General features: G+C 59.7%; 2 protein-coding genes across 2 annotated transcripts; both read left to right on the plus strand.

Moving 5' to 3' along the window:
* The first annotated feature begins 604 nt into the window (after positions 1 to 604).
* Positions 605 to 14,489, plus strand: ADCY6 (adenylate cyclase 6). The gene is made up of 22 exons (XM_085040935.1): positions 605 to 775; positions 1,661 to 2,495; positions 3,943 to 4,092; positions 4,180 to 4,301; positions 4,410 to 4,521; positions 4,588 to 4,715; positions 5,445 to 5,603; positions 5,692 to 5,833; positions 5,905 to 6,033; positions 6,493 to 6,518; positions 6,617 to 6,764; positions 7,374 to 7,471; positions 7,545 to 7,632; positions 7,706 to 7,822; positions 7,906 to 8,064; positions 9,656 to 9,831; positions 9,909 to 9,938; positions 10,639 to 10,768; positions 11,772 to 12,035; positions 12,732 to 12,936; positions 13,477 to 13,601; positions 13,681 to 14,489. The coding sequence occupies exons 2-22, from the start codon at positions 1,662 to 1,664 to the stop codon at positions 13,807 to 13,809; spliced, it is 3,471 nt and encodes a 1,156-aa protein (XP_084897061.1). The 5' UTR covers positions 605 to 775; position 1,661; the 3' UTR covers positions 13,810 to 14,489.
* A 715-nt stretch (positions 14,490 to 15,204) lies between these two features.
* On the plus strand, positions 15,205 to 24,672 carry CCNT1 (cyclin T1). Its single transcript, XM_085040961.1, has 9 exons — positions 15,205 to 15,418; positions 16,381 to 16,462; positions 16,700 to 16,828; positions 17,594 to 17,654; positions 18,934 to 18,996; positions 19,627 to 19,672; positions 22,132 to 22,295; positions 22,613 to 22,683; positions 22,999 to 24,672. Exons 1-9 carry the CDS (start codon positions 15,246 to 15,248, stop codon positions 24,373 to 24,375), a joined length of 2,166 nt encoding a protein of 721 aa, XP_084897087.1. The 5' UTR covers positions 15,205 to 15,245; the 3' UTR covers positions 24,376 to 24,672.
* Positions 24,673 to 25,335: the final 663 nt, after the last annotated feature.

Below are 25,335 nucleotides of genomic sequence, written 5' to 3' on the forward strand. Positions count from 1 at the left end.
ATGCGTGTGCAAGGGGGTGTAAATGTGCAAGGAGGGTGTGTATGGGCAATGTGTATGTGGCATGGAAAACCTGTGCGCAGGGGGATTGTTCTCATGTGTGTGCGTGTGCAAGGGGATGTGTGCGCGTGTACGTGCGTGTGCAAGGGCGTGGGTGCATGCCACGGGTGTGCAGGGGGATCCGTGAGCTTGTGAATACAAATGTGCGTGCAACACGCGTGTGCCGGGGTGTGCAACGGGTGCGTGTGCAAGAGGGACACGGGGATGTGCACGGGGCGGGTGTGCAACGGGAAGGCACTGGGGCACTGGGGTGGGTGTGCAAGGGACACACTCAGAGGGTTGTGCGGACACGGGGGGCTTGGGGGGTGCGGACACGGGGGGGCCCAGCCGCGCGTGTCCCCGCTGTCCCCGCCATGTCGGTGCGTGTGTTCGTGTCCGTGTCGGTGCGCGTGTGCGCAGCCCCCGGGGTGCGAGTCCGCCCCCGCCGCTCCGGGCCGTACCGGGCCGTTCCCGCCGCCGCCGCTGCGCCTTTAAGGCCGCCGGCCGGGAGCGCCCGGGAGCGGATCCGGGCGGGGGGGGGGAGGGGGGGCGGGCACCGGCCGGGGCGGGCCGGGGCTGCGCGGCCGCGACCGGGACCGGGGCCGCCACCGCCACCGGGGGCCCGGCCTGGGCGCGGGATGGGGCGGCGGGGACGCGGCGCGGCCGCCGTGTAGGAGCGGGAGGCGGCGGGGCCGTGGCGGGGCGCGGGGCCCCGCGGGCGGCAGCGCCGGAGGCGGAGGTGAGCGGGGCCGACCGGGCGCACCGGGAGCGGCGGTAGGGGAGGGGGGGCGGATCGGGGCGGCGGCGGCGTCGGGGATCGGGACCGGGACCGGGATCGGGACTGGGACTGGAACTGGGATCTGGGCGGGGGGGCGACACCGGGCTGGGCCCCCGGGCGGCGGGAGCTGTGCGGCCCCGGGGGGGCTGCGCGGTGCTCGGAGGGGGTCCGGCGCGGCGGGAGCTGCCGGTGCGGTGGGAGCGTACGGTGCGGCGGCCGGAGGGCGCTGGTGGGTCCCGGTGAACGGGCCGGGCTCGGCGGGGCTCCCGTGCCCGGAGCGGGGAGGGAGCCAGGGAGGGAGGCGGCCGCCGCCACCGGGGCCGGCCCTTCCCGGTGGCCGTTCTCCACCGCCGCTCGCCCGGGGCAGGGAGAGCTGCGGCCACGTCCCGGCTGGTTCCCGGTGCCCCGGGGCTGCCATGCCCGGTACAGCCCGTTGGCCGCCGTTCAAGACAAACAGGGCCAGGACGCCCGGGTCCGTCCCAGCTTTGTCGCAGGTCGCTGCACCGGGAAGGGCGGGCTCGGGGCGGCCTCGACAGGCCACGCACTGGGCACCAGGACACTGGGCACCGGGACAACGGGAACCCAGCACCGTGCACCGGGATTCTGGCACCGGGCACCCAGCACCGCGACACTGGGGCACCGGGAACCCGGCACTGGCCGTTTCCACAGGGGCCATGGGAGTGGTGGGAGAGCTGGGACTTGGAGTCTGCATCTCCCAGGGTGGCGGTGGGGACACCAGGACCCTCCACCCCTTCTTGCACGGCCTTGCACCCCCGTGGACACCAGGGCCCCTCTTGGGGTGGCAGGGTGGGGGACCAAGCGCTGACCCCTCCTCGGTGCCCACAGCATGTCGTGGTTCAGCGGCATCCTGGTGCCCAAGGTGGATGAGCGGAAGACGGCATGGGGGGAGCGCAACGGCAAGAAGGGTCCCCGGCCCCGAGCCGGCCTCTGTGGCCCCCGCTACATGAGCTGCCTGCAGGACCCTGAGATGGAGCGGGGTGCGGGACCCCCCCGGGGGCTGCGCTGCACCTGGCAGGAGGATCATTACGGCAAGAAGGGGCCCGCGGGCGACCTGGGACTCAAATCGGTGGACGCGAGCTTGGAGGACGGCGAGGCCAAGGGGCCGAAGGGCGCCGGAGGACATGGGGGGCGACCGTCGGCCGGCGAGTGCTGGCGGCGGCTGCTCCAGGTTTTTCGCTCCAAACGCTTCCAGTCGGCCAAACTGGAGCGGCTTTACCAGCGCTACTTCTTCCAGATGAACCAGAGCAGCCTGACGGTGCTGATGGGAGTGCTGGTGCTGGTTTGTGGGGTGATGCTGCTCTTCCTCTGCCTGCCCGGCACCCCGCACTTGCCGGCCGCCGCCGCTCTGGCCGGTGCCACGGCCCTGTTCCTGCTCCTCATGGTGCTGTGCAGTCGCAGCGCCTTCCCCCAGGACTACATGTGGGTGGTGAGCTACGTGGTGCTGGGGCTGCTGGCCGGGGTGCAGGCGCTGGGGACGGTGGCCGTGGCTCCCCGAAGCGCAGCCGAGGGTGTTTGGTGGAGCGTCTTTTTCATCTACATCACCTACACGCTGCTGCCCGTGCGGATGAGGGCGGCCGTGCTGGCCGGGGTCCTGCTGTCCGCCCTGCACCTCGCCATCGCCTGGCACCGCAACGCTGCCGACCCTTTCCTCTGGAAGCAGGTAGGGCTGGAGGGACACACCCGAGAGGGGCTGAGCCTGGGGGATCCCACCCACTTGCAGGTGGGACGCTCCCGTCCCTGAATCCCGCTCTGCAAAATTGGGATGTTTTTTGCACTCGATGTTATGTGCTGGTGGAAAATTCTGGATGCAGGAGTGGCCCCTTGGCTGCCTGGGGATAGGGGGGCGCCAGGGAAGGTCCCATGCTGGGGTCCCGTGATGGGGCGGGGGGTCTCTGCAGTGCCGCAGCCTCCAGGGGACAGGATGGGCCCCTCATCCCGACACAGACCCACCATTGTGGGCTGCACCGGGGGGAAGGAGCACCCACAAAGCCCCCGTTGTAGGGCTGGCAGAAACCCCCGAGGGGGGACGCGAGTCCAGGGCACCAGGGCAGGGGAGTGGCTGCCACCCAGGGGGCTGGGACACTGGCAGTGTCCCTTGTCCTGCCCCTCTGAGGTGGTGGGTGCTCCCAGTGGGGTGCTGCTTGTGCCGGGGGTGCAGGGGGGGCTCATCCCTAGGGCTGCGTGTTCCCAGCCCCAGCAGCTCCCCCTCCTCGCGCTGGGCCACTCGTCACCCGTCACCCTCGCCCTGCCTGGCTAGGGCCAGGGCCAGGGCCACGTGCTGTCCCCGCGGGGCACAGGGCGAGGAACACAATGACATCCGAAGCCAGCAGGGTCACGGGAGGGGCCTCCCCGACTGGGTAGGGTTCACCCTCTGCGGGTAGGAGCCATGGGGCTCCGGGTGGATGCGATGGGGTCGGGGGGGCTGTGAGGCCTCTGCTCCCCGTGTCCCAGTGTGTTGGAGTGCTATAAATAGCCCTGGCCCCGGTCCCGGGGGACAGGGACGGGGGAAACCGCAGCTCCCACTGCAGTCATCTCCGCTTTCCGACTTCCTCTGCTGCCCGAGGGCGTCCCCATGACCCCCATGCCCCAGGTTCCCATGTCCCCCTGGCCTCAGGACCCTGTATCCTCATATCCCCCCTGCTCTGGTTTTCTACCTCCCAACATCCCCGTATTCCCCCTGTCCTGGCTCTCCAGGTCCTCCACATTCACCCTCCACATGTCCCCTGTGTCCCCAAGTCCCCTCTGCCACGCTTACCCTGTGTCCCCAGGTCCCTGCATTGTTCCCTGGTTTCCTGCAGCCTCAATTCCCCATGTCCCTGCAGCCCCCTTGCCCTGTTTTCCCATGTCCTTTGGTGCCCCACATGCCCCCAACCCTGTCCTCTGCATCCCCAGGTCCCTGCATCCTCCCTGCTCTGTGTCCCAGCGTCCCCATGTCCCCCTGCCTCGAGACCCCATGTTCCCACACCCACACCCCCCTCCTTGCAGCCCCCTCTTCTCCCCTTAACAGCACCCACCATACCAAAGCCAAGGTTCTGTGCTGCAGAGGAGGGTGGCAGAGCTGGCTGGGGGTCCCTGGGTGGTCACACTGAGCCTGTTTTCCCTCCCAGCTCAGTGCCAATGCCCTGATCTTCCTCTGCACCAACGTGGTGGGGGTCTGCACCCACTACCCGGCCGAGGTGTCGCAGCGTCAGGCCTTCCAGGAGACCCGTGGCTACATCCAGGCACGCCTGCACCTCCAGCGGGAGAACCGTCAGCAGGTGGGACAGGGGAACCTGAGGGTCCCCGTGCCAGGCTGGGGGTCTGTCAGCACCCCAGCCGTGCTCACGGGACTGCTCTGGGTGCAGGAGAGGCTGCTGCTCTCGGTGCTGCCGCAGCACGTGGCCATGGAGATGAAGGAGGACATCAACACCAAGAAGGAGGACATGATGTTCCACAAGATCTACATCCAGAAGCATGACAATGTCAGGTACTGGGGGGACAGGGGTGCAGGTGGGGTTTGGGAGAGCTGTCACCGGGGGCGGGTGTCTGGGGCAGGGTGTGGGCCACCCCCAGCCCATGCTCTTCCTCCCGGCAGCATCCTCTTCGCGGACATCGAGGGCTTCACCAGCCTGGCCTCGCAGTGCACAGCCCAGGAGCTGGTGATGACACTCAACGAGCTCTTCGCCCGCTTTGACAAGCTGGCGGCGGTGAGTTGAGGGGCTGGGGGAGTTTGGGGGGTCCTGGAACCCTCCTAACCTGGTCGTGCCCCCCAGGAGAACCACTGCCTGCGCATCAAGATCCTGGGGGATTGCTACTACTGCGTGTCAGGGCTGCCGGAGGCGCGCGGAGACCACGCGCACTGCTGTGTGGAGATGGGAGTCGACATGATCGAGGCCATCTCGTGAGTGGGGCTGTCCCTGTCCCCAGTGCCATCACAGCTTGGGGGGCTGCATCTGACCCTGCTGTTGGGAGATGCCCTTGGGGAGCTGTGTCCACCCCCTGGGATGGGACATCTGCAGTGCCACCACGGTTTGGGGGGCTGCGCCCAGCCCTGGTGCTGGTGTGTCCCCAGTGCCACCACAGTGCCACCCCTGTGTCCCTAGTGCTACCACAACCCTGAGGGGCTCTGTCTGGTACTGGTGTGTCCCTGGTGCCACTGCGGCTTGGGGGAGCTGCAATTTCCCCAGATTTGGCAAGTCCCAAGTGCTACCACAGCTTGGGCATGGTTCCCATTTCTGGTGCTGGCACATCCCCAGTACTCGCCAGTCTGGGGCACAGTGTCTAGGGGTGCTGTGGGGTGTTTGGGGGTGACATGGAGTACTTGGAGGTGCCATGGGATGCTTGGCATTGCCACAGTGCCTGAGTGTGCTGTGGTGCCTCAGCTGCCTGTAAGTCCAACAGTACTTCAGGGTGCCTTGGGGTGCTGTGGTGCCTGGGAATCCCAAAAGGCCATGGGGTGCTGTGGGGTGCCTGGGAGTGCTGTGAGGTGTCTGGAGATGCCAATGGGGTGCCATGAGGTGCTCTGATGCCTGGGAATCCTGCAAGGCCAAGGGTTACTTGGGGATGCCTCAGGGCACCTGGGGGTGCCATGGAGCACCCGAAGGTGACATGGTGACATTACCACCCACAGGCTGGTGCGTGAGGTGACCGGGGTTAATGTGAACATGCGTGTGGGCATCCACAGCGGGAGGGTTCACTGCGGCGTCCTGGGACTGCGCAAGTGGCAGTTTGACGTCTGGTCCAACGATGTCACCCTCGCCAACCACATGGAAGCTGGCGGCAAAGCCGGGTGAGCTGGAGCAGGGGGGCTGGGTTGGGGTCTGGGGTGGGGGGCACTGGGCAGGGAGGGCTCAGCACCTTCATCCCCCTGTCCCCAGACGCATCCACATCACCTGGGCAACGCTGCAGTACCTGAACGGGGACTATGAGGTGGAGCCTGGCCACGGGGGTGAGCGCAACGCCTACCTCAAGGAGCACAACATCGAGACCTTCCTTATCGTCGGCTGCAGCCAGAAGCGCGTGAGTTGGGGGTCGTCTTGGGGGCAGCTGGGACAGCTGGGGTCACCCCTCATGGCCGTGTCACCCTGCAGAAGGAGGAGAAAGCCATCCTGGCCAAGCTGCAGCGCACTCGTGCCAACTCCACCGAGGGGCTGGTGCCGCGCTGGGTGCCCGAGCGCTCCTTCTCCCGCACCAAGGACTCCAAGGCCTTCCGGCAGATGGTGAGCAGCCCCGGGGAGGGCATTGGGCACGGGGAGCCCCCACCGCGGTGCTATCAGCCACTCGCTGCCTTTCCGTGGCTGTTGGTGGCTTCCCCTGCCCTGCCCGCAGCCCTCGTGGTTTCCTCCTGCTGCCCGCAGGACTCAAGGAGCTCCTGGTGACCCCTGGTGCTCAGCAGACCTTGGGGATCCTCCTCACCAGTCCTGGGAACCCTCGGGGGTCTCCCATCCTCCCTGGTGTTAGATGTCCCCTCTAGACACCTCCCTCCTCCCTTTGCAGACCCCTGGGGACCCTCTTGTCCTTGCCAAGAACCCTTGGGGATCCCCGAGCTCATTCACCCCTGGAACTCTGTCCCACATCCTGGGTGACCCTGGGGGATGTCCCATGTCCTTGTCATTCATGAGTGTCCCCCCCATCCGTGCCAGTGTCTCTGACACCTCCATCTCCCTTGTGTCTCCCAGGGCATCGATGACTCCAGCAAGGACAAGTAAGTGTTCCCATGCTGGGCTTTCGGGGGGTCGTGCCCAACCCCTCCCAGGAGCAGAGCTGGGAGCCTGGAGGGGTCCTGACCCCCCTATTTCCCAGCCGTGGTGCCCAGGAAGCCCTCAACCCCGAGGACGAGGTGGATGAGTTCCTGAGCCGGGCCATCGATGCCCGCAGCATCGACCAGCTCCGCAAGGACCACGTCAAGAAGTTCCTGCTCACCTTCCAGACCCCTGAGCTGGAGAAGAAGGTGGGGAGCTCTCTGATTCCTTTGTTCTGGACCTGCCATTCCCTCTGTCTCCTGAAGTCCCTTCTGTCCTGACCCCATCAGCACCTTTGTCCCTCCCATCTCTTCTCCATCCCTTGGGGTCCTGTCTGTGCTGATTTCATGGTCCCTCCACCTTCTCACCCTTATCCCCTGTCCCCTTCCATTCCATCCTCTGGGGTCCTCCCTGTCGCCTCCCATCCCCTGGGGCTCCCTCCTCCCCCATCATTCCATCCCCTGGGGTCCCCCATGTCCCATCCTGTCCCCTGCAGTCCCCTCCATCCCATTCCCTGCATCCCCTGGGGTTCCTCCATTCCACTCCATCCCTCCCGTTGGTGTTGCCCCTGTCTCCTTGCATCCCATCCTCTGGGATGTCCCCAGTCCCCTCCAACCACATCCCTTGGGGTTTTCCCATTTCCCTCCATCCCATCCCCCAAATTCCCCCCATTCCCCTCCATCCCACTCACTGCTGTCCCCCCAGTCCCCCCTCTACTCTTGCCCTGAGTTTCCCCTGTCCAACTCCATCCCCCTGGAGTTCCTGGGGTTCCCCCTGTCCCCTCCATCCATCTATCCCACCTCCTCCTGTCTCCTCAGTACTCCAAGAAGGTTGATGACCGTTTTGGTGGCTACGTGGCCTGTACCCTCCTCGTCTTCTGCTTCATCTGCTGCCTCCAGATCCTGGTGTTCCCCCAGTGAGTGCCACAGTCCCCCCAAACATTGGCCCTGATCCCCCAACCCCGTCACTCACCTCCCACCTCTCCCCAGCTCCTCGCTGATGCTCGGAGTCTACGTCAGCATCTTCATCCTCCTGGCCACCATTCTCTTCATCTGTGCCATCTACTCCTGCGTCACTGTGAGTACCTGAGGGCTGGGAGGGTTTTGGGGGGACTTGGCCACGCCTGACAGTGTTCTTGTTGTTCCCCCAGCTCTTCCCCACCGCCCTGCAGCAGCTCTCCCGGGGCATCGTCCAGTCCCGTGCCCGCAGCACTGGCATTGCCGTCTTCACCATCCTCCTCGTCTTCATCGCTGCCTTTGTCAACATGGTAGGGTTATGGGGGGCTGGGGGAGGGTTTTGGGGGGCTGTGGGGAGCTGCAGGGCACTGGCTCACCCCTCTGGCCCCTCCAGTTCTCCTGCAGCCGCGTGGCCCTGCAGGACTGCGCTGCCCGTGAGCTCAACGTCACCCCCGGGGCTGTGGGGCCCTGCCAGCTTCGTGCCCTCAACTTCTCCCTGGGGACACCCATGGGCTCCTGCCATGGTGACGGGCTGGTCTGCGACTTCCCCGAGGTGAGTGGGGACCCCCTGTGGGTGCCAAGTCCTCCCTGAGTGCTGACACAGGGTCCTCGAGGGTGCTGGGTGCTGGCAGAGGGTCCCCATGGGTGTAGTGTCCCCAGGAATGCTGGCATGGATCTCTGTAGGCATTGTGTCCCCATGGGTGCAGATGTCCCCCAGGGGTGCTGGCACATGGTTCCTACAGGTTGTGTCCCCAGACATGCTGGCCCTGAGGGTGCTGGGTGCTGGAATGGGGTCCCTGCAGGGACTGTGACCCTAAAGATGCTGGCACAGGGTCACAGAGGGTGCAGTGCCTCCCAGGATGCTGCTACTGGGTCCCCATGGGTGCAGTGTCCCCCGGGGTGCTGGCAGGAGGTCCCCATGGGTGCAGGTGCCACCAGGGCTGGCACCCCACAGACACGGGGTGCTGGCACAGGTCGCTCGGGTCCAAGGTCCTCAGCAGGTGCTGGCACTGAGCCCTTGAGGTTGCTGGGTGCTGGCATGGTGTCTCCAAGGGTGCAAGGTCCCCATGGGCGTGGGGAGGTGCTGGGGTTCTGCTGAGGTTCCTGGGGTGCTGCAGGAGTTCCAGGGGTGCTGCAGGGTTCCCAAGGGTGCTTCAGAGTTCCTGAGGGTGCCATCCAGTGTTCCCAAAGGTCCCTGGAATGCTCTCCAGGGTCCCTGGAGTGCTGCAGGAATTCCAGGGGTCCCAGCTGGTGTTCCCAAGGTGGCAGAGGGTTCCCCAGGGTACCAGTCAGGGGTCCTGGGGTACCACCTGGGCTTCTTGGGGTGCTTCAGTGGTTCCCACAGTGCCAGTTGGTGTTCTCAAGGGTGCCATTTGGGGCTCCCAGCATGCCACAGAGGTTACTGGGGTGTCATCAGGGATTCCCAGGTGCCCACCAGTATTCCCAGGGGCGCCTGCCAGTGTTCCCAGGGTGCTACAGGGGTTTGTGGGGTGCCATTTCTGGTTCCTGGGGTGCCACCTGGTGTTCCAGGAGTGCCTGCTGGTATTCCCAGGGTGCTACAGGGGTTTGTGGGGTGCCATTTGTGGTTCCTGGGGTGCCACCTGGTGTTCCAGGAGTGCCTGCTGGTATTCCCAGGGTGCTACAGGGGTTCCTGGGGTGCCATCCAGTGTCCTCAGGGTTGCTATCCAGTGTTCCCAGGGTGCTACAGGGGCTCCTAAAATGTCAGTTCCGATTCCTGAGGTGCCATCCAGTGTTCCCAGGGTGATACAGGGGTTCCTGCAACGCCCATTCTGGCTCCTGGGATGCTATCCAGTGATCCTGGGGTGCCATCTGGGGTTCCCAGGGGAATCTGCCAGTGTTCCCAGGGTGATACAGGGGGTCCTGGGATGCAATCTGGGGTTCCCAGGGGTGCCTGCCAGTGTTCCAGGGGTGCCTGCCAGTGTTCCCAGGGTGCTATAGGGGTTCCTGGAATGCCATTTCTGGTTCCTGTGGTGCCACCCGGGGTTCCCAGGGTGCCACAAAGACCCCAGGGGTGCCATCTGGTGTTCTTGGGCACCATCCAGTGTTCCTGGGCACCATCCAGTGCTCCTGGGTACCACCTGGTGCTCCTGGGTTGCCCGTGCATCCCACCATGTCCCCCCCAGTACTTCAGCTACAGCGTGGTGCTGAGCCTGCTCGCCTGCTCCGTCTTCCTGCACATCAGTAGCATCGGGAAGCTGCTGCTCATGGTGGCCATCGAGGCCACATTCCTGCTGCTGGTGGAAGGACCTCACGCTGCCCTCTTTGACAACGCCGACATGCTCATCCTGGCCAACGCCCTGTGAGTTGGTGTCCCCCGGGGTCCCCACCTGCGAGTTGTGTCCCCACCCCACTAACTCCTGGCTCCTCTCCCCACAGGCCCTCCTTCAATGTGACCCAGGGAGAGTGGTGAGTGGGAAACTGGGGCCTGTGGGGTCCTGGGAGTAGGGGGGTGAGGGTGGACAGGAGAAGGAAGGTCCCCTGGGGGGGTCTGTGCACCCTTTGTGGGGTGGATGCAGCTTCGGGGTCTCTGATGTGAGTTCAACTTTGGGGTCTGGGTGAAAATTTGGGACTCCTTTGGGGTCTAGGTGCCCATTTAGGATCCCTGGGGTAGGCAGGTGAACATTTGGGATTTTATTCCCAAAATTCTGGGTGCAGAACCCTGAAGTGGGTGAGTCAGCCTTGGGGGTCCAGGTGGATCTTTGGGATCTGGGTGTAGGCTTTGGGTCTCCTGGGTGAGTAGGTGAATCTTTGAGGTTGGCTGCATGTTTGGTGATCCCCTGGGTGGGTGAGTGGAACTCTGGGGTCTGGGTGCAGATTTAGTATCCCTGGAGTGGGTGGGTGGATCTTTGGGGTCCTGGATGCATCTTTGGGGTCTGGGTGCAGATTTGGTATCCCTGGAGCGAGTGAGTGGGTCTTTGGGGCTCTGGGTGCATCTTTGGGGTTCTGGGTGCAGATTTGGGGTCTGGGTGCAGATTTGGTGTCCCTGGAGTGGGTGGATGGATCTCTGGGGTTCTGGGTGCACCTTTGGGGTCTGGGTGCAGTTTGGGCTCGCTGGGTGGGCTGGGCTGGTCCTTCTCCTGTCTCAGGGGTTCTGGGGGTCCTGCAGCCCGGCGGAGGGGAAGGTGGCTCTGCGCTACATGACCCCAGTGGTCCTGGCCGTGTTCGCGCTCGCCCTGTACCTGCATGCGCAGCAGGTCGAGTCCACCGCCCGCCTCGACTTCCTCTGGAAGCTCCAGGTATGACCAAGGCGTGGGGGGCTTGGAATGACCCTTTTTCTGCATCCTGGGATCAGGACTGACCCCGTCCCTGCAGCACTGACCACAGGGTTAGGATTGTGTGTTGGTTTGAAAACAAAGCAGTGGGAGATCACAAGTCCAGACTGAAATGAAAAATAAGTGAAATAATACAAGGAAAAGCACTGACAAAGTCAGATACAAACTGACACCCGGTTAGGGTGGTAGTAGCAGTCCAACTGAAGAAGTCCAGTTGAAGCGGTGATCCTGTGAAGGTCTGGTCTCCAGCTGAAGGTCCAGTGGTAGCTCTTGTCCTCTGGGAACCCAGTAGACAGGGCTAGCTCAGGCAGTTCCAAGGCCAGGTTATATCCAGGTGGGAACACCTGGCTCCTCCCTCCTGGGCAGAGCATCCCACAATGGGACGAGATAAGTCCATGAGTCACACGGTGGGTCCCTGATGGCCCATTGTCTGTCATCCGGAGTGGGTCATTAGCAGGTGATAGCAGCTAACGGCCCACAGCTGGTGGTAATAGAATACTTAAATACATCTATATTGCAACCTAGGACAGATTGACACCTTCCCATGCTCTGGGACAAGACTGACCCCTCTCAGCACTCCAGAACTGGGGTGGTTGTGGGACTGGGATTGACCCTGCTCCCCGGGATTGGGGTGATCATGGGACTGGAACTGACTCATTCCTGCGACTAGGATGACTATGAGGCTGGAACCAACTCCTACCTTGCACCCTGGGACCAGGACTGACCCTTCTCTGCACCTCAGAACTGGGGCAGTCATGGGACAGGGACCAATCCAGGGCCAGGACCAACCCCCTTCCTACACATTGACACCAGGATGGGCTGGGAGTGACCCTTTCCCTGCACCCTGGGATTGGGGTGACCATGGGGCTGGGACCCTGGGATTGGGGTGACCAAACCCCTCCCCACACCCTGATGCTGGGGTGGCCTCAGGGTCCCAAGCAGCTCCCACAAGGCTCTGTGCCCACAGGCAACGGGCGAGAAGGAGGAGATGGAGGAGCTCCAGGCCTACAACCGGCGGCTGCTGCACAACATCCTTCCCAAGGACGTGGCTGCTCACTTTCTGGCGCGGGAGCGACGCAACGACGAGCTCTACTACCAGTCCTGCGAGTGTGTGGCTGTCATGTTCGCCTCCATCAGCAACTTCTCCGAGTTCTACGTGGAGCTGGAGGCCAACAACGAGGGTGTGGAGTGTCTGCGGCTGCTCAATGAGATCATCGCCGACTTCGATGAGGTGCTGGGGTGGAGCAGGGGGTGAGGGGAGGGGTGTGTGGAGGCAAAGGGTACAGAGATGGGGTTCATGGGGTGCTGTAGAGTCTGTGGAGGAGCGTGGATGAGACTGGGGTCCAGGGAATGTGGTCACAGCGTGCTGGAAAAGCTGTGGAGCAGCATGGATGAGGTACAGGATGTACCCCATGCTTGGAGAAGCCTTGGAGAATCCATGGAGCAGCTTTCATGGAGCCACAGGAATGGGTGCAGGGCATGCTGGAGAGGCTGTGGAGCAGCGTGGATAGGGTGCACAAAGATGGGGTGAGGGAAGATGGGGTGTTGGAGAAGCTGTGGAGCACCGTGGATGAGGATGGGGTGCAGGGGATGCAGACATGGGTTGCTGGAGAGGCTGTAGGGCAAGAAGATGGGGTGCACAAGGTATGGAGAGCCTGCAGAGCACCATGTTTGGGGACAGGGTGCAGAAGATGGTTGTGGTGCCCAGGGTGTTGGAGAGTTTGTGGAATGCCACAGGTTGGGATGCAGGGGATATGCTCATGGAGTGCTGGAGAGGCTGTGGAGCAGCATGGATGAGGTACAGGAAGATGGGGTGCACAGAGCCTTGGAGAGGCCATGGAACAGCATTTACGGGATAGGCCGCAGGATTTGGAGTACCCACCACCCTGCCGAGCTGCTGTGGGGTAACCCCACCCTGTCCCCCCAGATCATCAGCGAGCAGAAGTACCGGCAGCTGGAGAAGATCAAGACCATCGGCAGCACCTACATGGCAGCCTCGGGGCTCAACGCAGCCACCTACGACCGCGAGGGTCGCAGCCACATCGCCGCGCTGGCCGACTACGCCATGCACCTCATGGAGCAGATGAAGTACATCAACGAGCACTCCTTCAACAACTTCCAGATGAAGATTGGTGAGCCCTTGCACGCCCCTCTGCACCTCCAGCCATCCCATGCACACACCTGGCTGTTCATGGCTTTGTGCCTGGTGGCTTTTTTTCCCCTTTTTCCTCTCTCACCATGCCTCCAACACCCCCCCCCCACCCACCCCCACACCCCCCACCCCCCCCCCACCCCCCTTTCCCAATCACCTCTCCTTTTTCTCCTCTCATGCCCCATTTTCCTCTCTCACACCCCTTTTCCTTTTTCACCCCCTTTTCCTCTCTCACCATCTTGCCCCCTTTTCTCCCCTCCTGCCCCTTTTTCCCCTCTCACATCCCCTTCCCCCCCTCACCCCTTCCTTTTCCCCTCTCACCTCCCCTTTTCCCTCACCTTTTTCCACTTCACATCCCTCTTTTCCACTCTCACTCCCTCCTTTTCCAGTCTCACACACCCTTTCCCCCCTCACCCCTTCTTTACCCCGCTCACCCCCTTTTCCCCTCCCTCTCCCCTTGCCCTCCCTCCATTTCCCCGGCTTTGGGGGACATCCCTGACTCTCAGCCATGTCCCCCCAGGCCTGAACATGGGCCCAGTGGTCGCAGGGGTCATCGGGGCTCGCAAGCCCCAGTATGACATTTGGGGCAACACCGTCAACGTCTCGAGCCGCATGGACAGCACTGGGGTCCCCGACCGCATCCAGGTCAGCCGGGGTGGGACAGGGACAGCACACCCTCCCAGAGACCCCCAGAGACCCCCCTCACCCCTGTGTCCCCCTCCAGGTGACAACGGACCTGTACCAGGTGCTGGCGGCCAAGGGCTACGTGTTGGAGTGCCGGGGGCTGGTCAAGGTCAAGGGCAAGGGGGAGATGACCACCTACTTCCTCAACGCGGGCCCTGGGGGCAGTTAGGGGGGTCCCCATGGTGTCCCCCCCCACGCCGGGAGCTCCCCCAGCCTGTGCCGAGCTCAGGCTAAAAACAAGGAAAAATCCCCAAATCCACATATTTAAAAAAAAAAAAAAAAGGGAGAAATGGACACAAGGGAGGTGGTTGGGGGGCGCGGGGAGGTGACACCCTGTGCCCCCCATCCGGGGGAGTTTTAGGGGGTGTTTCCCAGCCCTGCACCGGGGTGTTTTTTGGGGGGGGTCACGGTAACCCCCATCCCTTTGCTGAAACCCCCCCATGTGCCAAAGAGGGGAGATGAGGCCCCCCCAGGAAAAGGGGCTGCAGGGGGTTTTGGGGGTGGGGGGGGTCCCCAGCCCCCTCCATGTGCCAAATTGAAGTGCCGCCTGCGGGGGGTGGGGAGGCGCAGGCCCAGCATCTCCGCAGCCCCCTCGCCCCCCGGGGGTCCCAGCTCCCTCCGGGGGGACTGTGGCGGGGAGGGGGGGCAGCCCCTCCCCCTTTTAAATGCAAAAAAACCTAATGAAGTGACTTTTTCTTTTCTTTTATTTTTTTGAAGCAGTTTTGGGGCGGGGGGGGCTCAGCCCGGGGGGAGTGTGGGGGGCACTGCTCCTCTCACCCCAGCGCAGACCTGAGGTACTTTGTCCTTCGTGTGTACAGATAAATTATATATAAAACACTTTGGATACGAGCTGTGGCCTGGCCTGTGGGGCGGAGGGAGGCTGGAGGGGCACACGGGGATCCCGGCTGGGAGGGGGACAGGGATCCCGGTATCCCGGGGGGGCAGAGAACACCGGGATCCTGGTGAGGAGGGGTCTCGGGGGGAGGCACAGAGGGGTCCTTGGTGCCAGGAGGGTCCTGGTGAGGAGGGTAAGGGAAGGGGGGTGAGAAGGTGGGGGGCGCAGGCATTGTCTTGAGGTACGGGGGGCTGCGGGACCTCGGTAAAACCGGGTATGGGAGGGGTGGAGGCAGCCCGGTGCCCCGGAATGGGGGACACACCGGAGTCCCGCGGGGAGGAATACACCCGGGGGACACAGCGCGGTCCCGGGGAGGAGGGGTCCCGGGCGGGGGACACCCCAGTGTTCCGGGGGTCCCCGGGTCTCAGTGCGAAGGGATGCCGGTAAGGGGGAGCTGAGAAGGCGGTGGAAGGTCACAGGCACCGCCCCGAGGGGCGGAGGAGCTGCTGGACCCCCAAAACCAGACCCGTCCCGGGGGTGACCGAGGGGCGCGGGCGGAACACCGCGGTGGGCGTGGCCGGTCGGAAATGGGCGTGGTCTAGCCACAATGGGCGTGTCCTCCACAAGCCACGCCCCCAACGCGCCCTCCCTGCTTTGGAACGCTCGCGCCTCCAACGGCTCTCCCCGCGCCCGCCCACCCGACGCTTGACGTCAGCACGCCGCCGCGCTGCGTGCGCACGCCGCGTCCCCCGCGCGGGCGCAGAGCCGCCATGGAGGCCTCGGCGGGCGGCGGCGGCGCCGGGCCCGGGCGGCGCTGGTACTTCAGCCGCGAGCAGCTGGAGCGGAGCCCATCCCGTCGTGCCGGCCTCGACCCCGATAAGGAGCTCTCGTACCGGCAGCAGGCGGCCAACCTGCTGCAGGACATGGGGCAGCGCCTCAACGTGTATCCGGCCGCGCTAGGCCGCGCTAGGCCGCGGGTGGGAGTGGGGCGGGGCGGCTGGAGCGGGGAGTGGGGAGAGCCGGGAGCGGGTGCGGGGAGAGCCGGGAGCCGGTGCGGAGAGAGCTGAGTGTTTTGGGGATCGAGGAGAGCTCGGCCCCGGAACCGGCAGATCAGTGCTGGGCTGTCGGGAAGGCCCGACCCGGCTCTCGAAGCGGGGAAAGCCGAGCCTGGGTTTGCATCGGGAAATCCCATTTCGGGCGTCAGAAGAGCTGTGCTAGGGTGTTGGAATTGCTTGGGAAGGCCTGACCGGCCCGGGCGCGGGGAGAGCTCTGCCGGGGTGCTCGGAAGGGAGCGGCAGGCCCGTCCCGGGTGCGCCCAGCCCGTTTTGGGATCGAGGCGATTGCGGGAGTCGGGAGGGCATTGCCGGGATGCAGGGAAGGGAATACAGGGCCCGACCTGGAGCGGGCAGAGCCGAGCCCATTTCGAGATCGCGGAAATCAGTTTCAGGAACGGGGAAAGCTGTGCTGCGGTGTCGGGAAGGGCCGGCCTAGGAGTGGGGAGAGCCGGGCCTGCTTTGGGATTGAGGAAATGCTGTTTCAGGAGTGGGGAAAGCTGCGCTGGGGTGTCGTGAAGGCTCGGTAAGGCCGGCCCGTGAGTGCCCGGGAAAGCCGAGCCTATTTCGGGATCAAGGAGATCCCGGAAAGGGTTTCAGGAGCAGGGAGAGCTGTGTCAGGTTGTCAGGAAGGACTGGCCTGGGAGAAGGGAGAGCCGAGCCTGTTTGGGATCGAGGAGAGCCTGTTTCAGCAGTGAGGAGAGCTGTGCTGGGATGCAGGGAACGCCTGGCCTGGGGATGAGGAGAGCCCATCCCCTCCTGGTGCTGTTGACATGTGGGATCTGTGCCAGTGGCTCCCCTGGGCCTGCCTGGGGGGTCTCTGTGTTGTGCTTTTCCTTAACCTCCTTCCCAGCTCCCAGCTGACCATCAACACAGCTATCGTGTACATGCACCGCTTCTACATGGTGCAGTCCTTCACCCAGTTCCACAGGAATGTAAGTGCTGGGATTTTGGGCTGGGGGCTGCTGGGAACCCTCCAAATTCACTCCTGCTGCTGCCTGGGGGTGGGACCCACCTTGGGAAGAGGTTTGGGAAGGGAGAGGGACCCTCTTCTTTCTCCTGGTGGTGACTGGATTTAAACAGCCTTCATTCCCCGAAGGAATATTGGGATTTATTTGCTTTAATTTTGAATTCAGTGACTTTTTAAGCCATGAGAGTGTTTCTCCCCACAGTCGGTGGTGCCGGCAGCCCTTTTCCTGGCAGCCAAGGTGGAGGAGCAGCCCCGCAAGCTGGAGCACGTCATCAAGGTGGCACACACCTGTCTGCACCCCCAGGAGCCTCTGCTTGACACCAAGAGTGAGGTGAGTGTGGGGCTGGAGCCCTGGGATGTGCTGTGAGCACTGGAGGCCCCAGGAATGGGAATGGCATCTGGAATTGTGCGGCTCTGACAGCTCCTTGACCCTCCTGAGGTGCTCAGGGGCAGCTTCTCAATCCAACCTGTCCTGCTGTGGAGAGATTTGGGTTTCCCTGCTCTGGGCAAGCTCTTTTCTCCTCTGCTGCACACCTGGATCCAGCTGTGCTATGTGCCAGTGGCTCTGGAATGCAGCTGAGGAGGTGTGGAGCAGTTTGTCCCAACCTGTCACAGTGGGTTGAAAACATTGCTGATGCCTCATCTCTCCAGATAGCCCCTTCTGCCTGCAGCTGAGCAGCCAGTCCTGCTGGAAGGGGCAGCTTTTTCCAGGGAAACTTAGTGAAAATTAAAAAAAGCAGGAAAAGCAGATGATTCCTGCTAATTCCTTTCCTGCACTGCTCGTGTGCCACGCCAGGAGTGTGGGGGACCAGCACCCAGGCCCCCCCAGCACTCTGCCCACCCTTTCTTAGAATCCCTGGATATTTTGGGTTGGAAGGACCTTAAATCCCATCCCATTCCACCCACCTGCTATGGGCAAGGACATTTTCCAGTAGCCCAGGTTGCTCCGAGCTCCATCCAGCCTGGCCTTGCATACTTGCAGGGAATCCCTGCCAGGGAGATTCCCATTTTTGGCCCAGAGAGAAGGGTGTTAGGAATGTGCAGGCTTGATCCGAGTGCCTCTCCGTGAGTAACCTGCCTGTCCTCTCAACCCCAGGCTTACCTGCAACAAGCCCAAGACCTGGTCATTCTAGAGAGCATAATCCTCCAGACCCTGGGTAAGTTCCTCGAAGCGGCCGGACTGCCACACGAATCCCAGAGCCAGGAGAATTCCACAGGCTGGAGAGCCTCACCCCAGTGTCTCTTCCACAGAATCCGCACAACAAACTTTGTTTTTCACCCCGACTCCTGTTTTGACATCAGTTTTTCAGGTGTAACTTGTGCCAGGCTCAGTGCTCAGAGAGATTTAAGTATGGTTTGTCTCTGTTTTTTTTTTCCTGAAAAAAACAGGATTGGTGCTGCTTGGACATTGGCCCCTCTCCTGGGTTGTGCTTTCCAGTAAAGTCATAGAATCATGGAATGGTTTGGGTTTGAAGGGACCTTAAATACCATCCAACTCCTAATGCTCCAGTTCTGTTGCAGGAAGCAGTTTGTACTGAGAGATGTCTTAAAAAATGGGTTAAAAGTGAATATTTTGATCAAATAATTAAATGGGGGAAAAAAATCCCCAAAACCCAACAAGCCAGGAACAGTTTCTGGGTGTTTTTGGAAGTAGGAGTCTCCATGCTGGGCTGTGGCTGGTGGAGTTGGTGCCCTGTTTCTTTATCAAATGTACTGTTAACAGTTGTTTTCACTAACAAATGTTCTGTTTCAGAGGCAGTTTGTAGGTAGATTTTTCCCTCCAAAAGAGCAGGATTTGTTATTCCTGACTGGATGCAGAGCAGACACCTCATGTCCCTCCCTCAGCAGGGGCACTAGAGCTGTGGGCCACAAGCCTATGGCTAAACCAAGCCCAGTTCTGCAGCCTCTCAATTCTCCAGTGGCCTTTTTAAACATCCCAATTCTCCCACAAAATTCTGCAAATCTGCTGCACACATGGACCAATTGGAATTCTTTTTTTCCGTTTCAAGCATAATTCCCAAACTGAGGAGGAAACCAGAGGGAGGATTAAACTCAGTTGTCCTCAGTTCTTTAGGCCCATTCAAAGGGAAAACAATCTGCTTCCTCTCAGCTTTTTGGTTGAGAGAAAATTCCTTGGAGCAGATGCCATTGTCTTCGCCTTCCTCCCAGCTGCTTCAAGAGGCTTTGTCCTGCTATTTTTAAAATCCTTAATAGTTGTTTTGTTTCCAGTGAGGCCTTTCAGATGTTGGAAGGTCTGGCAGCACAAGAGACCTTCAGGGTTTGTAGCTGGAGAACTTGAGGCTTCTGGATACAGGAAAACAGGCTCCTCTATTCCTGCCCAGCTCCAAGCAGGGCTGTAGGAGGGAAAGGGTGCAGGAAATGTGGATTTGGGGTTGTGCTGCTGGTTCTGATGGTTTTTTGTCTGTGTCCTTCCAGGGTTTGAGATCACTATTGACCATCCTCACACCCATGTGGTGAAGTGCACCCAGCTTGTCCGAGGTGAGAGGGAGTTGGGAGGAAAGGGGTGAGAAGATATGGGGGAATGTCCAGGTGGGATTGCTGCAGAGCTTCCCAGAATCTTGGAATGCTTTGGGTTGGGAGGGCAAGGACAACTTCCACTTGCCCAGGTTGTTCCAACCTGGCCTTGGACACTTCTAGGGATGGGGCAGCCACAGCTTCTCTGGGCACTCAGGGCCTTCCCACCCTCACAGGGAGGAATTTCTTCCCAATATCCCATCTAAATCTCGCCTTTTCCAAGTGAAAAACCATTCCCCTGTGTCCTTCCACTCCAGGTCTCATCCAGAGTCCCACTTCAGCTCTCTGTGAACCTGAAAGGCCACAATAGGGTCACCCCAGAGCCTTCTCCAGGCTGAACAATCCCAATTTTCCTAGCCTTTATTCCCAGGAGAGCTGTTCCATCCTTCTGATTCACAAAATAGAGGCAGTTTTAGATGATCCTGGCTCTGCTGAACCGCACAGAGCTCTCAGTGAACAGAAATTCCCAAAATCCTTGTTGCTGTGCCCTGCAGCTGGTCAATCTGTGGGTGGTGGTTCTTGCAGTAAAACATGATAACATGAAAATAATGCAAATAACATCCTGATTTTTCCCTTTTTTTTTTTTTCTTGCAGCCAGCAAGGACTTGGCACAAACTTCCTATTTCATGGCTACAAACAGGTTATTATTTTATAATTTTATAATTGATTGATAATTTATCTGCTGCTTGTGACTCTAGAGGCAGGGAGCAGCTGGGGATCCCGCAGGAAGAGCCTTAAGAAAGGGTTTCAGCCATTTTTCCTGCTGGCTGCTGGGTAAAACAAGCTGGAAAATAAGGCAGATGGGATACTCAGGAGCTTCACTGCTTATTTGATGATAGGAATTTAGTTGTGAAAGTTTAAAAAAAAAAAAACCAAAACGATGGAGGCGAAAGGAATATATAAATTTTTCCTTGCTTACTTCTGGGTGTTTGAGAGTTTTCACTCAACAAGGTGCTGTGGAAATTATCCATGAATATGGTTTGTACCCCAAAAAAGGCTGATTTAGGGCATAAATGAGAAAAAATCAGCCCTAAGTTCTTTGTTTAGGTTGTTTTGCCCCTAAGTTATCCCTGGAAAGAAAAATCAGTTCTGAGTTCTTCATTTTGGTTTTGTCCCTAAATTTCCCCTGGAAAGGAAAATCAACCTCAGGTTCTTTGTTGGGGTTGTTTTGCCCCTAGATTTTCCCCAGAAAGAAAAATCAGATTCTTCTCTGATTTGTTTTCTCCTTAAATTTTGAAGTGCCAGCCTGATACCAGCACTTTTGTTGGGATTCATTTTAAATTTAATTTCCTGGATTATCAGCTTCACCCAAATCGTGGAGTGAATGTTTGGAACAGACACAGACATGGAAAATGTTGAATTTTGGGGAAATTATGGACGGAAAAGTGGTTTAGGTGCACAGGTGATGCTGCAGGGCCAGAGATGCCTCCAAGCCCTGACTGGGAATGTCTGTGGTTTCCCTCTTTCCCACCTGGGAGGTGTTCCCTGCTCACCTGCACTGTTTGTTGAAGGTGTTTCGGGCTCCAAAGGGCACCCTGTGGATTTCCGGCGTTGGTGATGTTTGGGTAAACACAGCCCTGAAACCTGTTTTATCCCTGCAGCAAGAATTTCAAAGCCATGGAATTAGGAGTTAAGGCTGTAATTGAGGGAAATCCAGGCAGAAAGTGTGAAGTAGAGCCTCAGTTTTGCCTTGAACTGGTGCCTGAGAGAGCCAGTTTTGGGATGAACTGGATTTTATCCTTGTGTTCCCTTTGATTTCAGTCTGGCATTGTTATGGGGCAGAGTTGAGGCTCTTTGCTATCCTCGAGCTTGCTGTCCCAATACTCTGAATTTCCTGGGTTTGACTTCTCTGGATAAATCAAATATCCATGAAACTTCAGGATTTTTGGCTGTAGATGCCAAACTTCAGCCTCTTTACTTTTCACTGATGGAAAAGTGTTGAATAGGGTGGTGGGGAGATGGTGCTACATGAGAGCTCAGTGGCATAGTTCCCAAAGAGCCCATTCAGGAATGGGCAAATCCCACACTCAGGACTTCCTTCTGTGTTTCCTAAAGCTCTGGTGTTCCTGCAGGGTCCTTGTAGTCCCTCAGTTCTCCTGGTTCCAGTGCTGCCCACACCTCCCAGCACTGATGGCTGAGCTGCCACGTGGAAAATGAATTTATTAATGAAAATACTTGATAGGTCACCTGGCTCAGGTTCTCCTGAGTCACTCTTGCATAGAGTGTATTCCTACAAATCCTTTGGGAAAGATCAGACTCTTCCTAAAGCTGAAAAGGGCAGGTTTGCTTCTTGAATGCTATCCAGGAATTGTGCTTGGAAGTTTCTCTCCAGACCATAGGTGGTGGGGCTGGCAGGTGACCCCAGTACTGACTTTGGTCCTTGGAGATCCCAAATTTTCTGTAGCAAAACAGGGATGAACAAGGAAACTGGTGGAGGAGATGGCAAATTTCATGTAGCAAACCGGGAATGAACAAAGTGGTGGAAGAAATCCCGAATTTGCTGTAGCAAAACAGGGATGAACAAAAAAACAGATGAATTTCTCTTCAGGAGCAGAGGTATGGGGCTGGTCCCCAGTGACCTTCCCCATTGGAGGGGAATCCCAAATTTCCTGCATCAAAACAGGGATAAAGAGGGAAATTGGTGGAGGAGATCCCAAATTTCCTGTGGCAAAACAGGGATGAGTTTCTTCTCAGAGCAGAAGCTGGCGGGTGACCTCAGCGCTGATTTTCCTCCTTTGGAGAAGATCCCAAATTTCCTGTAGCAAAACAGGGATGAGTTTCTCCTCAGAGCACAGGTGGGGCTGGCAGGTCCCCAGTGACTTTCTCCCTCAGAGAAGCTGCCAAATTACCTGTACAAAAACTGGGATGAGCAAAAACTGGTGGAGGAAATCCCAAATTTCCCGTAGCAAACCAGGCCAGAACAATAAGAGCTGTACCAAAGCCCCGCTGTGCTGGAGCGGGATGGAGCTGCCTGTGCCCCAGGGTCGTTCTGGGGAGGTCCAGAGGGCCACACCCCCACATTCCCCCCGTGTCCCGCGTGGATCTGCAGCTCAGGCGTGGGAGTTGATGGCTTTTTGTTTTCTCTCCCGGTGACGTCAGCCTGCACCTGACCACCTTCAGCCTGCAGTACACCCCGCCCGTTGTGGCCTGCGTCTGTATCCACCTGGCCTGTAAGTGGTCCAACTGGGAGATCCCAGTCTCCACGGACGGGAAGCACTGGTGGGAATACGTTGATGGCACTGTAACTCTGGAGCTCTTAGATGGTAAGTTTGGGAGAGAGGTTTTTCCCCTGCAAAAGGCTCTTGAAATTATTTTGGTATCGCTGGTCCTGGGTCTGATGTTCCAACACCGCCTCATGGGCTCCAGGAGTTCAGGGCTTGCTGAGGTTTTCCAGGGCAGCAGCAGCTTCTGTAGCACCACAGAGAAATGAGTTTAGATGGGTCAGTGATTGCAGTTGTCAGAATTCCCTTCCTTGAGCAGCTCCATCCCACCAGTAGCTCCATCTATCAGATGAGGGGGTTTGTCCTGAGGAACTGGGGCTACTCTGACCTTCCCACTTGGGTTTGTGTCTCCTCTGCAGAACTGACCCATGAATTCCTGCAGATCCTTGAGAAAACTCCCAGCCGACTGAAAAGGATCCGCAACTGGCGGGTAAGAAACTTGGACACGGGCTGTGATTCCTTTGGGAATCACAATGCAGGACAGTGAGGGAGGGAGTTGTGTGTGGAATTGAGATGCTGTGTGGTGCTTAAGTTCATCTGTTGTGAATTAACTTGTACAGAACTTAGGGTTTCCAGCTGCATTAACAGCCCTTCTTCCAGGGGTTGGGAATTTTCCCACCAGGAGGGATGAGAGCAAAGTGGATCTGTCTGTAAAGAAGACCTTGCACTGTCCTGGTGAGCTGCTTGAATTGAACCAGCTCCAGCGACATCCCAAGTAAAACCCCTGTGATTTGTTTAATTCCAGGCCTCTCAAGCAGCCAGGAAATCCAAGACTGACGACCACGGCGACGATGAGAGCCTGTCAGAGCAGACAATCCTCAACATGATCTCCAGGAACAACAGCTCGGACATGAACATCGCTGGGCTCATGAGCATGTCTACATCCTCCACTGCCGGAGCAGGGCCGGCGCTCCCGGCCGCGGCCGATTCCCCCGGAGAGCCGAGTGCTGCAGATCCGTCCCAAGCGGATCACTGGCATCCCCCGGCCAAGCTGGACATCCACAGGACTAGCGAGAGCTCCTCGGCTGCTGAGCACCCGCAGCAGGACGGTGCTGCCTACCCCAAGCAGAACACCAAGAACGCGCCGTCGGCCAAGGTGTCCCTCAAGGAATACCGGGCCAAGCACGCCGAGGAACTGGCGGCACAGAAGCGGCAGCTGGAAAACATGGAAGCAAATGTTCGCTCCCAGTATGCCTACGCCGCTCAGAACCTCCTGGTCCAGCAGCAGCGGGAGAGGGAAGGGCAGCAGGACAGCAACCCCTCCCCGATCATCCTGAAAATCCCCATCGCGGGGCAGGAGAACCCCGAGCGCCCGCCCGGCGCCGACAAGGGTGACAAAGCGCTCAAGATGAGGATCCCGGCGGTGGGGGGAGGTGGGGAGAGGCCGATCCCCTCCAAGCAGGAGGAGATCAAGATGCGGATTAAGGTGCCGGGTCCCGGAGACAGACACAGCTCCGCGGACGAGAGCGGCGGGAAGAGCCGGGAGTACAAAGAGAAGCACAAGGGCCACTCATCCAACCACCACCACCACCACCACAACCACCACTCGCACAAACACTTGCACGCCCAGCTCGGCGCCGGCCCCAGCACCACGGCCAAGCGCCCGGGGGACTCCAAACACAGCGCCCAACCCGGCGCCACCGCCACCCCCCACAAGGGCTACGGGCCTCTCGCCCCCACCCGCAAAAGACCCCCTCCCGAGGAGCCCCCGGCCATGGCCCACGAGCACCAGCCCAAGGTGGGCAAAGTCTCCAAAGGCCCCGGAGTGCCGTTCCCGTACGCCCACCTTCCCGGGGCCGCCCATCTCCCGGGGCACGGCTCGGATTTATCCCAGCCCAGCAAAGCCCGGGGCGCCCACAAATCGGACAAGGGGCCTTCGGGGGCCAACGGGCACAACGCCAGCCAGGCCAGTGACTATCAGGACACGGTGAACATGCTGCACTCGCTGCTGAGCGCGCAGGGCATGCAGCCCACCCAGCCCCCCGCCTTCGAATTCCACTCGTATGAGCTCCTGAACCCCCGGGCTTCCAGCGGCTCCAGAGCTGCCACCAACACGGACAAGCCCCGACCGCCCCCCCTGCCCTCGGAACCGCCCCCACCGCTGCCTCCCCTCCCCAAATAACCCCCTTTTTACTACTGAGTCCGGAGCCCGAGCCCAAACCTGCGGGGCTTTTCTAAGGGCTTTTTGATCTCCACTGCCTCACGAAGAACTTATTTTATTATAATATAACTTTTATTATTGATATTTAGTTGTTAAAGCTGTGAAAGGATAAGGAACCCTTTCTCTATTCCTCCCTTTCCCCCATAGGCTCCCAGTTAGTGTTGGGCTTTGACCCCCCTCTGGGGAACTTGGGGGATATTTAAAATATGTCACAGAAAATTTAAGATGTTTTACAAATAATTTAAGCATTAACTTATATCTTAGTGGTTTGGTTCCTTTTAATTCTGAGGGGCTGTGGCAGAGCCCAGGGGGGCTTTTGGGGAGGTTCCACTCGAGGTGTTGGTGTTCAGGAGTTTTTGGGGGATGGAGGGATGTGGGGGGGCTGAAGGAATGCCAGGTGATGGGAGCTGTTTTCCCTACCATGGGTCTTGTTTCCTTGCCCCTGGACCCGTTCTGGTTTGGAATCCAATCTCCATCCCTTGCTCCCTTCCTGCAGATCCTGGGATTTCCACTGGAAACCCTGGGGGGATGGGGGTACTTGGGGGGCATATTCCTGGTGGGATGTGGGGTGAGCAAGTGCCAGGCTGGTCCTGCAGTCACCGTGCCCGGGGCAGCTGTTCCAGTGCATGACATTGGCACATGGCTGTTCCCAGCTGAGCTGGAAGCAGCTTCTGCTGGAATCTCAGCCCAGGAACAGCAGAGCTGCTGGGGTTTGGGTTCAGTATTTGGGAAAGCCCTGTTTCCTTCCTTCTTAGACTTGACTTTTCTGACCTTCAATAAATGGGTGGTCTCTGGATGGTTTTGGGAAACTCTTGTTCCACATCTAGCTTGTTTTCTGGGGGAATTGCTGCTGCTGCCACCCCTCCCCGCCCCCCCCCCCCCCAAGAATTTGGTCCAGTTTTGGGACCATTCTTTGATTTC

This window comes from Lichenostomus cassidix, chromosome 29, assembly GCF_008360975.1.
Source record: "Lichenostomus cassidix isolate B80296 chromosome 29, HeHo_3.0, whole genome shotgun sequence".
Lineage (NCBI taxonomy): Eukaryota > Metazoa > Chordata > Aves > Passeriformes > Meliphagidae > Lichenostomus > Lichenostomus cassidix.